This window comes from Achroia grisella, unplaced genomic scaffold (genome assembly GCF_030625045.1).
Source record: "Achroia grisella isolate CSIRO2021 unplaced genomic scaffold, CSIRO_AGI_Agris_v1 utg777, whole genome shotgun sequence".
Classification (NCBI taxonomy): Eukaryota; Metazoa; Arthropoda; class Insecta; order Lepidoptera; family Pyralidae; genus Achroia; species Achroia grisella.
In genome coordinates this window covers 1,121,749-1,135,206 of record NW_026713017.1, presented here as the reverse complement: position 1 = coordinate 1,135,206, position 13,458 = coordinate 1,121,749, and the positions used below count along the sequence as shown (strand labels likewise).

Genomic DNA, 13,458 nt, shown 5'->3' with positions numbered 1-13,458 from the left:
ACGAATGACATTTACTTTTAAATTTACCCACAATCTATATTCAGTATGTTTGTATAAAGACTATTTCTATTCATAAATCCATTAGCTCAAACATACGTACGTGAGGATATCTACAATTGAAACGGAATTTGTTGACCAATCGATTATTTGCGTAGCTCTTAAAATCCCCGCACTGCTACGAATGGCACTGTTACATATTCTGTGGTAGATCTAACTGTGGATTCAGTTGAATGTAACAATTTTCATAATAGATTTATTCTTGGGACCTACGACGTAAGAAAATATATACAAACATATAATACAAGGACAAACTTGGTCTAGCACACCGGTCTGGTGGGTTAGCAGACCACCATAATTCTGATGATCGCGGGTTCTATTCCTCGCATGGTACAAACATTTGTGTTCACGATTATGATTGTTTTATTGTATATCATCTAGTTAAATGAAATATTAGATTGTATAGTGTACACTCATATTTAAATATAAACTAATGTTATAAGTTAATAATATTATAACTGTGCAGATTTTTAAAAATATATTTTAAAAAATACTCCTCGTCACTCAGAAAACTGTGCTGTAATGTGTCTGCACTCCAAGTGAAGGTAATGCAAGGAGTCAGCCTGCTAGTGTCACCAGAACATTATGTTTATTTTATGATTCAGGGTGTAGTTATGTTTGATATTTATTATATATGGTAGTATGTCGTAAATGTTTACTCTGTGTTATCCGCCTAGATCTATGTATGTATGTGTATTATTATTTTATTATATTTATTATATCTATAAAGGTATCCGCAGAATAAAAGCGTCGTGGAACCCCGTTACGACATATGCTGAGCGGAGACCTATTTGGTACTATGAAATTAATATAACCCTATATAATGTAACTTTAAATTTAAAAATTATTTTTAGTATTGCTATGTACCAAATAAACAATTTTCTTTCTTTCTTTTTTTCTTTTTTCTTTTATAAGTCTGAAGAATTTTTGAATGGTTGTTAAAACGCTCTTAGGAACTGTAGTCGACTGATAAATTAATTAGTGTTAGATAGCTTATTTATATAACATCACGCTACAACTAATAGAACCAACAAAACATGGTAACGACCTATACAAGTGTCTTAAAGTGAAACTGAAATGATATAGGACATCGTGTACCATTACATGTATGCTTTTTATCCTTATCCTTATATATCCTTATGGTGGGACCATCCAGTTCGAGGTATAATACCAAATTAGTTCTAATAACATAGTACTGCATCACAAATACCAATCGCTTCATAAACTAAGTAACTGATGTAGATTTCTTCTAATATATATGATAATTTTACCCCTTAGGCCTACCACCATAAAATGCTCTTATCATATACCAAATCTGTATATTCCATAGAATATTCCATTCTACTTCATGGGATCTTGAGTTACAAAAACACCATCCTTAAATATCAGATTAATCTTGTATACGTATTGTAAAATATAATAACTATAATGAACCGACGGTCTCGGTGGTCTAGCGGTTTAGCACACCGCTTTACTACCAATGGTCGCGGGTTTGATTCTTTGCACGGTGCAAACATTTGAATTCATGGATTTGATGGTTTGTATCGGCATAGTTGTTTTCTATGTATATTATGAATGTATTTACCAAGAAAAAATATTTCTATCAGTTGTCTTCACCCATAGCACAGTCTCTGCTTATCGTGGAACGAAATGACATTGTTCAGGTTTATTTATTTATATATTTATTACAATGAATCTATTTTCTGAAATATTGATAATTCCTGGAATCTTTGTGTTTGTCTTTGTTTCTGATAAAAATGTGTGAACGAGATGAGGTGGAAATATTTAATTCCACCTCATCTGTGACCTTCCTTATAGATCATAACTTATCTTGAGGTGGAAAGGTGATATACTATAGATTTTAAGGCAGAGCACAACTGGATATCACCTGCCCAAAATAGAATAAAATAAAGAGAATTGAAGGAGGCTCACAACAAAAAAAATGTTTGAATGAGAATTAAGATACATCTTATATAAGATGATATATAAGATGTTGAAAATAATACATACCAACTACAATAAACCTATTTTCTATATTGTCGAATAAATAATTCCTAGAACACTTTGTGTCTGGCCATTTTGTTTACGATGTAAATGTCTTTGAAAAGATTAAAAGATAGCGAGTGAACATTCATGTATATTTCTCACTAAATAAATCATTCTATTTTATATATTTTCTAATTATATTTTGTTCAATAATTATAATTTTTGACGACCTCGGTGGTCTAGCGGTCTAGCACACCGCTTTACGTCCGATGGTCGCGGGTTCGATTCCTCGCACGGCACAAACATTTGTATTCATGAGTATGATTGTTTGTATCGGTCTGGGTGTTTTCTATGTATAATATGTATGTATATACGAAAAAAAATATCTATGTATTTGTATCAGTTATCTAGTACCCGTAACACAAGCTTTAGATAGCTTAACTTGGGTCTAGATGGCGCTGTGTGAATTGTCCTGAGATTATTATTATTATTATTATTTAATAAAATAGTAAACAAATAAAATGAAATCATTTTTATATTAATATTTATAAATACAAAAATGATTTGATTGATTTTAACTTAAGGCAAGTAACATTATCCAATGAAATATTTGGACTAACAACAATGTACAGATCCATTGAATTAATGAGCACAATTTCAACATTACCCTCAATCGATTCAATCTACGAAAGTTTCCAGAATATTTAATAATAGAACCCTATCCTACCCGACCCCACGCTAGAATAGAGACGATAATAGTTAAAAATGATGTACTAAATAAAAATATTCTTCTTGCACACTTTTTTATCTTATATTTACAAAAATATAATATAAATAAAAAGTAACTAGCTTTTACCCGATGTAGTGGAATTAAAATAATAGTGGCCTGAGATACTTCTTATAGCATTAGCTATCTGCGAGTGAAAAGCCCGTCATATAGATCATATAGATCCAAGCGTTTCAAATTAATTATAGAAAACAAACAAATAAATATTTTTTTATGTAAATATCCAGACTCTACCCTATCTTCATATAGAAAAAGGCAAAACTAAAATTGCGTATGGTATATATGCATTGCTAGATCAATGCTTTAATATTTAATTTAAATGTTGTCGAAATAAAAGACAGTATATTTTAAAAAGGAAATATAATATTTGAAATGCCGATCAATTACCGCTCAACAGTTGCGAAATTACAAACATAGCAATCTTTTGTATCCAACACCAGATGGAGCATCCTTTTTTTTGTGGAGGTTCTTCCTCCTCTTCATCTTCAGACTTGGCAGTCGTGGGTGCTGCCGTGGTCGTCGACGCTGCATCATCTTGCGCATGAGTCAGAGAAACGCAAAATACAATCACTAACAACAACAAGAAGAGTTTCAATATCGTGAGTTTCATCATTTTATATATATTTTTTATTTGTTATCTTTTTTTTTATGTTTGCTTATGTTTGTGTTCGAAATTCAAATGACCAAAATTCGCATTTCCACATTTTAATGGACATATTAGATGCTTATCGTAAATAATGTTTCTGTAACAATTTGTTCCGGTTGGATGTCATCACGTGTATTGCTATGATTATTAATAATTATATTGCGATTTAGTACAAAATGTTTGTTTCGAGGTTTCAATAATATTTTCTGTAGGTATAAAATTATATTATAGCACTACATGATATTTTTAATAGAAATAGAAATAATCTTTATTCAAACTTAATATATAACCACTTTTGAGTAGTCATATTGTTTTTATTCTGAACGCAGACTCATCACAAGAAAACGAAAACGAACAAGAAATTTGCATGTTTCTCTTTCAAATAAATATTCTAATTCTAATTAGTAAAATGCTTAAACTAATTAAATATCTCTTTTTATAAATACATAGAAAATACACTGCGTATTTTCTATTTATTCAATACAAACAATCATATTTATGAATACAAATGTTGGTATCGTGCAAGAATCAAAATCTCAACAATCGGATGTCTTCTTGCTTGTTCTAACCATTATACCACTGTGGTCTTCAAAATTTCTAATTGCTAATTACATTAGATACCATTTTTTAACCACTATGGTGGCCATTAGATACCATAGACTTGTTAACACACTTTAAACAGTAAAATATGCATGAACAACATTATGTTCTTTAATGAATGATAGTGAAATTGTGCTCCCGACTGCGCTAACGGTTTATGCTGATACCGTTACTGGTACCCTTGTGGAGGATGATAAGAAGATCAAAAAGTCAGATCAGTAAGTCCATCGTGACAAATTCACCAGGAATTTAACATTATAGTTTCCAGGAGGAGACGCGGTGGTCAACCTGACATGGTACATTGCTAGCTATGGAGTCAACAGTCCTTATTATTAACAAACCCCTGACTCTCTATGATATCACGTTATAATGATGTTTCTGACGCCACTCGATGCTAACTACCTCTAAAATATCATACCTCTTATCCTGTAATTTCAATGCCTTATCTATAGAATAATAGATCTATACCTTCAACAAGAATGCAGCTTACAAAGCAATCTGCTTGGTCATTTAAAACTAAAATAGGTTAGACTAAGCACTAAGACCTTTCATTATCTACCTCAGTTATCAGAAAACCACTGTCTTGCCATTAAAAATCATTATATAATATGATTTCTGTTTAATGTAAGATCACTTTCAAAGCCCGGAAGTTAAATTCCTTATACTGTAACGAAAATAAAATATTATGGGGCGTCATAAAATCTCATTATAGCAACACCAGTTAAGCTACAGTCCGGATATTTTTTCATTTTCTATAATATTGGTTAGGAATAATGGCGTTGAGTTGAGACGATGGCGAGTTGAGGAAAATTGGTAAGTATTTAGGAAGAAATGTGAACATATTCTTAAATTCTAGTGCTTCTTTCTATATTAGGTACATTCAGAAAAAATAATTATTTATTTATATATTTATTCCAGGCTACTAGGTCCATATTATAATATTATAAAATTAAGATATTTATTAAAAAAAATTATGAAAAATTCTCAAATTACTGACTTATTTTTTTCTTTATTAAATAAGCTATATAATTTATGAATATCATTAACGAATTCCAATATATATGTATACTTAAAAAAAATTATCAATACTGAACTAAATTTTTTATGGCTACAAAATATTAATATCAGTCCTGATCACAGAATTCTTACTTTTATTATAAAATTACTTCATTTTTCGTTCTAAATGTTACTCAACTACCTAACTATAAGATCACAGAAAATGACAAATTAAAGTTACAAAGAAAATATTAAAACACATTGTTTCGTAATAGGCTTAGGAAATCTAAAACTATAGCCAACTTGGATTAACAATACCTATTGTTTTATCATACACTTAGTTCTTTTTCATACTCTTTTATAATGGCACCTGCTGATATACAATTCAATAGAGCGCCGTTGAGATTTATCGCTCCCAATTCATTTTATGAGAAATAACGTTTCAGTTTTACGTTTCGAACTGTTTGAAACTGAAATAAAATCGAGATCCATTCAGAGATTTATCTCGCTAAGTTACTAGACTACTTATACCAACACTCTATTATATGAAAAGAAATCATAGAAGCAGAAAAATAATTTAATAATAATTATTTTTTAACTAGTGAAAGTGATGGATCTGGTAGCGACATTTGTGTTGCAAATTATACTGTGTTACCAGCATTTTACAGTTGAAAGTCGATCATATGGCACTTCAGGTACTTTGGTAAACTTCACAGATCCTAAGGTTAGTTATATAATTCCACAGTCGTTATTTTCTTGTATAATGTATTTGTTCGATTACGAATCCGTACAAAAAAGATATAAAAATAGACAGTGTATTGTATTTTTGAAATGAATTCGGTCAGAAAGAACGTCGTCCACACTCCAAACCCTAAAGTGGTGTTACTTTGTGGTTTGGAGTATGGAAGACGTAGTAAGTTGAGTAGAAGACTTACTCAACTTTGCTCAGGAACTTTCCCGATGTATAGTACAGTATAGTAGCCACGCATTCTAGAGTGTATACATATTTTAATAAAAACAATTATATTTAATCGAATAATTCAATAAGTTTCTTGTAAAATAGTTAAAATACGGAGCGTTCTTTTTATTTCAATTCTTATTTTCTTCTAAATTCGAAATTTAAATGGCCACATGTTTCATTGGTGGCCAGTATTATCAAGCGCTATTTGCTCCAGTACGCAAGCCGGTGATACAACCTGCTTATACTAAGGAACTATTCGGAATAAGGGACATTGAAAAGTTAATTAAAATCAATTATTGAGAAATTGTATAATAAATCTATATTCTATCCGATTCCGTTATAGCCATTATACTTTAAAAATGTGTACGTTTCACTTTAAAAACACATTATTAATATATTTAATAGGATCTTACCACGAATAATATTATTGTCTATTTAAGTGCTTTCGCACTGCACCTGCAACAATATTGTATCATTAAATTATATTCCTATGTCGGTATGCTATAAAAATGCAAATGTGAGTTTGTTTACGCTTTACTATAGATGTCTGAAAGGTATCAGTGCTACAGGTTTTCCTAAACACCTGATTAGCTTACATAATAGACAAAGATATAAGAAATGGCTGATCAGCAAACTCAAAATTAAACATTGTTTATGTAGAACATTTTAGCCGCTAACAAATGTTAAGTTTATTTTATTAATATTTTTTCCCTACCGTCCAGTTCAGTATACACATTCAATTGAGAAGGACTGGCAAGAAACTCTACTTATTTTTTTTAATGCCAGTTTATTTACTCACCTTATCCTCTCAAGGTTCAAGGACATCTGGATGCACTGGTCCGCATGGCCCAATCTTGCGTAATCAAAGTAAGGGCCACTCCTAAAGATGTAAGGGCATACTTCACCAATTCTTCACCGGTCTCCAGATCTGGTCAATGCTTTGCCGCATGCATGCTTGAACAGAGCGACGTTGTCAATCACGGAAAGGTATAATAAAAATATATATAGATGCATATACAAAATATTTACTTTTACGCATAATATACATAAAATATCTAGAATAAAAGAAGAAAGAATCCACGAACTCATTGCTAGCTATCTACATTGCTATATCTCTATAAGTTTAACGTCAATGCGGTCGTTTAGTGAAAAGAGAAATTCTTAGTATATTCAGCAGATATGCTGGGGGGAAAGCATAGTACTGTTGATTGATGACTCATTGCATAGCTATGTACTATGTCGGGTTGACGTCCTCACGGTTCCCGCTGGAAACCATCGTGGTAAATTCCTGGTGAATTCGTCACGATGGGCTAACTGTCCTTATCTCACGATCATCTTATCATACTCCACTGGTGCCTCGCAAGTGTAAATTAGTGCAGGCATGTGCACCTGTCTATAACAGAATATCTAGTAACCTTAGGTGACAACTCCATTCAATTTTCATAAAAAAAAAGTGAACATCACTTGTGTTGAGTTGAATGGAAAATATCTCTTTTGGAAATAAATCCTTTGCTTACACTACCACTAATTATTTTATTACTGTTTTCCTAATTCCAAAAAAATATATATGCCAGTCCATGTAAAAAACATTAACGACCTTTGCTAAATGCATTTAAAAAAAGAACGATATTATTAAATACTGGCCATTAGACAGACCGTTTCTTCATTAAAAAGCTATTTAAAACTTCAAAGTAATTATTTTCCTGAGAATAGAATCGGAAACCTTGTCAAAGTTGATAAAGTCGTTCTAACTTGATGATAAAAAAGAAGAAAGTTTGCGAACCTTGTTTATTGCTTCTTAATGTAAAACTTAATGAACAGGAAATTAATAAATAAACGTACCAATTTTTTAGTTGATAATGGTATCACTATTCCATTATCACCAAAAAAAGTGCTTCCGTCTGCGCTAACGGTTTACACTGGCGGAGCACAAGTGGTGGCCTTGGTGGTCGTGGTTCGATTCCTCGCACGGTGCAAACATCAATATATATTTATATGGTTTTTGGTATCGGTAAGCTGTTTCAGTTGAAGGGTAATTGATATATGGCAGGTAAATTAAAGAATAAGGAAGTATGATTTTTGAGCTCGGGAATGGAAATGCTTGAGGAGTATTATAGACGTTATTTATGGTGAACGCACGACTTTACATATGCATATTGTGATCGATACATTTAAATCCAATGTAATACGAAATCAACATGAATTATAAATGGGAGGAAAACCACGAGCAGATCCCGGGGACCCAGGTGTAGGAATGTAAGGGGCCGCTTTGCAGACGTGACACTCACCTTCACCCCTCGTGTTTCTATCTCTGCATAGCCATAACTATATAGCAGGAGCTTGCCAGTAATAATAATAATATTTCAGGACAATTCACACAGCGCCATCTAGTCCCAAGCGAAGCAGACCTTGTGTTATGGGTACTAGACAACTGATATAAATACATGGATACATTTTTTTTGTAAATAAATACATATTATACATAGAAAACACCCAGACCGATACAAACAATCATACTTATGAATACAAATGTTTGTACCGTGCGAGGAATCGAACCCACGACCATCGGATAGTAAAGTGGTGTGCTAAACCACTAGACTACCGAGACTATCAGTGCAGCTTTAGATACAAGTTCCATGATATGAACCAAATTACCAAAGTATACTTGCAATATTATGTTTGCATTGCCCTCAAAGGATACATGGAGATCAATATTGATCAATATTGTACCTAACATAAAACCTTTTAAACCTATAAATATGATATTTTGTTAACACAGTTCGAAGTCAAACAAACAAAAAAATTCTTTTGATCTTTATACATCTTGGATTTCTAAGAAATGTACATGTGTCTAACATGTATGTTTCGTGGAAATCCAAGACTAAGCTTGTACTTGCTTTTTTTCAGGTCTGAAGAGATTCTTTAATCTCTTTAATTTAATTTTAATCAACCTATCGCTGGCAGCTTGTCCACCATTCTCTTTATAAATATTATATAATATCATTTTGATACTTCCCTTTTTATGAATTTTTGACTTGTTTGTGATCCCTCTTGGGAATTATATATAAAATTATTACAGTATTTTTAAAAAATAGTTGTTGTGTTCCCGCTCCAGTTACACAACCTTACTTGAAAAAGTAGGAGATGCTGAGTCCGACCTCTAGTCTTTTATTTGAGTTATCTTTAAAAAAAGTGATTGAAATCGGATTTTCCTAGCCTATATTCAGCACTAAATGTATATTTTAAATGTTTAATTTTAAATTTATATATACATATATATAATAAATTGATACAATGATTCAATTTATTATATGTATTTCTTTAATATCTATAATGTTTAGATATCTAGTTCGTAATGATGACGCATAAACGAAATATCTTCTTTGAAATACATACACTAAACTGAGGAGATAAAACCATCGCTCCTAAGAATATCCTTCAATTCTTATCTCTAACGGGCCTATGTAGCGAACTCTGAAATAAAGCTAGCACAATAGATCACCGAAGGTCACAGTATTACAGGTCAACTCAATTGTAGTTTTTATTAAATTTTTATAATGTTAGGTGACCTTTTCTATTTTTTATGTTGAAAAGGTTTGACAAATATTTATCCGATTAAGCTAGATGGAAGTAATATGACTATCCTATACTAATATAATATTATACATGTGTTTATTTCTGTTGCCTATTCATGACTAAACGGCTTCGCAATAATTGTATCACGAGAATAAACTATTTCTTATCTTAGAAAACAAACATAATCGCGACTAACAGCTAATAAAGATTTTTTTTACAATTCAGATCAACAGAGATCTTCTGGTACATCTTGCAAGCCTCGTGAATGGAAAGAACTCTCGAGTAGTTCGCAAACTGAACAGCATCTCCCGCCTGTGCCTGGACAGCATTGAAGGAATGTCAGACAGGTGTCAACTTGCTTCCACGTACAACGATTGCTTGAACGAAAACATGATAGAATTCGCGTTTCCACTGGATTTAGCAGAGGAAGCCGTGAGGAAAATGCCGTTCCATCTTATACAGGCTAAGTAAGTGACATAAATTAATTTCTAAGTTAAATTTAAAGCATTACATAAATGTTTTACTAATGTAGACTTTCTTACCAAGATACAAAGTCGTTTCTAGCGCGCAGCTGTTTGCTCTGTAAGCTATTTAGGACGTAGAATACATATTACTCAGTAATTTACAAGATAGGAGGCATGATATCTTAGTTCTCTGGAATGGCAACGCATGAGCGGTATCGGGTGATCACATGATAACGTGATGTCCATAGTACTGTATATACACCACGGTTATCGCTTACTATCAACGGGGTGATAGCTTATTTTTCATTCTGATTACATAAAAAAATTACTTTGAAATATACTGAGCGAAAGGTCATGTCACACGCTTCGATAGTTGATAATACCTCTGGCTACCCTATTTGGTATAATAGTCGTGATATTATGTATATATTATCTATATGTACTTTCTTAATATATACCATGGTCACGTAATATTATACATCTGCAATTACCTTCATTTTTTTCACAGTCGTATAAAAAACACTCGTATCCCGCGAGATTTACGAGATTGTATGTATTACAATTTTAATTAATGTGACAGTATGAAATACAAAATTGTCATAGGTTATTCGGGTGTTTACTCCAATGGAATATGAATATAACCAGTGTAGGATATTTTTTTCATTGATGATAATCAAATGGTGCATCCGCCTGCGCTAACGGTGTAAGCTGGCGGGACACAAGTCAAGGATAATGGTATGAGCATGAAATTAGGTCAGTTTGCATTGTGGCGAATTTACCAGAAATTAACCACGATGGTTTTCAGGGGGGCCGTGTGGAAGTCGACCTAACTGGTATAATGCTAGCACTACTGTCCTATTTATGAACAATCCCCTACCCTCCCCAGTGTAGGATGTTAGAGTTAACATGAAGTCATTTCAGTTAGCACATCATAAAGAATTCACCAGTAATATACCATGATTGGTTTCAGTTTCAGTGTAGATCAATCTGACATGGCAAATTTCTAGTAATGAAGTCAATACCATAGTACCCAAGCTCTTAGCTAGCTTAGGGACTAAATAGAGCTGTCTAGAGTCCTAAGATATTTAAAAATAATAAACCCTATTCTTGATAGACTTTCACATTTGATATTTTTATATATTTTAATGAAATGGTGCTCCCACCTAAGTGCATGGTTTACGCTGGCGGGACACTAGTAGAGGATGATAAAATAAGCATGAAGTCGGGTCCGTTAGTCTATGTGGCAAATCACCAAAAAAATTATGATGGTTTCATGGGGAATCCTCATGGAGGTCAACCTGACGAGGTATAATGCTAGCAATGGGATCGTAAGTCCACAATGCATGCTAACAATGCCCTTCTCCCCTCTTTTAGATACATGTATATGTGAGGAGACTTCCAAATGAGTCTCACTTGGAAACAGTTGCTATGGCAATATTAAGTAACAGGGGGAAGCCGGAATAAAGAGCTAGTAATATATATATTAATCACAATAAGTAGGCTAAAGTATTTGTATGGTTAGATACTTTAGAGGGACCGACAGAATAGAATTACGGAAATTACGTCACGTAAAAAGTAATTAGGGTCGCCGAACTTTGTGAGCAAAGATTTTCTCCTATTTTCTGAGGTTTGATGAGGATGAACTAATAACGTTACAGGGTACACATAAAGAAGCTTGCCCTAGTGATTTACTAGCCCGACTTACAGACAATAAAGATAGTGAGTTCATATATGAGAAGACGGCCTCGGTGGTCTAGCGGTTGAACACCGATAGTCGCGGATTCAATTCCTCGCACGGCACAAATATTTGTATTCATCAGTAAAATTGTTTGTATCGGTCTGGATGTTTTCTACGTATAATATGTATGTGTTTACGGAAAAAAATATATCTATGTATTTGTATTAATTATCCAGTAGCCATAACATAAGCTTTAGCTAGCTTAACTTGGGTCTAAATGGTGCTATGTGAATTGTCCTGAGATTATTATATTTATTAATCATCTAACTGTTGATTGACATAGTAAAAAGAATGAGGCTATATCACTATTTTCGTAACACATTAAATATACTCCCTAATTACTGCATTTTAATACAATATTTAGAATTGAATTCGGTTTAGATGGCGCTGTGTGAATTGTCCTGATATTAAAAAATACGGCCAAAAACAAAATTAAGCAATCTGAACCTAAATTGTCACGCGATAGACTAGTTTCAACCGTATGTCATGTAAATTTTAAGTTGTTTTTTATATATAAATGAAATGGCAACCAAGCTGATAGAACACTTGACAATAAGTAGTCACTTATATACATGAACAGCCTTATATCACTTTATTATATAACGCCTGTGATATGGGTTGTCTTTCCAAAAAACTAAGGTATGATATCTCGTATCCTGTAATTTAACTTTTCAACTGAAACACAACAATATAATCAAGCAGCTTAGCGGCTGAAAGAAGTAGACCGAGACGGAAACGTATTTCTACAAAGTCTACAATGATGAATAGTTCTATATTAACACGAAAAATAAACCGCATCGTAATGACTAATTTAGTCTCATTATTAATCACTAAATGGTATTTAAACATATACGCCTCGAAATTAAATTTCCAAAATCAAATGGTCGTATTTGATTCCTAGTACCGATTTAAACTCAAATAATTACGACATAAATATAAAGATATAATCACAATTGTAAAATAATATAACAGTGTGAATATATGGAATAGATAACATATGTACCTACATAAATTAGAAAAACAACTTATTATTCTGTAGAAAGACTTAACGAGATCGAATGCCTTTGCTTCTATTCTATCTCGTTAGGATTCTGTCAAAAATTAGCCTAAGGTATTGTCTTTCGTATACCTAAAAGTATTATATAAAAGATGTATAAAAAATATATGTATATTTTTATTTATTTCAGTTTGCCTCAAGAAATACGCTCGTTACAATACTAACGACTCTTCATTTAATTTAAGACACAATCTAAGGATGATATCAGTTGATACTTTATTTTTATTTACCTACACATTTTGTAATAAAATTATATTATTTCATAATGTTTTTTATTGTATATAGAAGCAAAATTGAACTTAATGGTGATGACTATATGGTGCAAAACAATTTGTCAGCGAATTCAACTCAGAAGCAATCAGTTTTTCGTTATCACATAAGTTCCGACATGATACGGCTCTCGCATCGAACCCTTTCTGTTCCATTAGCGACCCTACACTGTTCAATGTTACAGTGAACATACTTTTAATTGGACTAGAGTTCTCTTCAGTCTCTCTAGAGCATGTTTAAATGCTTTTTCTCTTTTATTTTATACTCTATTACAAGAGGTACGAATCATATGTAGAGCGAGACCATATGCAATCATTTCG

The 13,458-nt window shown here is 32.4% G+C and overlaps 1 protein-coding gene across 1 annotated transcript; it reads left to right on the top strand.

Annotated features, from left to right (window-relative positions):
- The first annotated feature begins 5,682 nt into the window (after positions 1-5,682).
- Positions 5,683-13,053, top strand: LOC131850603 (uncharacterized). The gene is made up of 4 exons (XM_059200898.1): positions 5,683-5,796; positions 6,847-7,020; positions 9,835-10,076; positions 12,999-13,053. The coding sequence occupies exons 1-4, from the start codon at positions 5,683-5,685 to the stop codon at positions 13,030-13,032; spliced, it is 564 nt and encodes a 187-aa protein (XP_059056881.1). The 3' UTR covers positions 13,033-13,053.
- Positions 13,054-13,458: the final 405 nt, after the last annotated feature.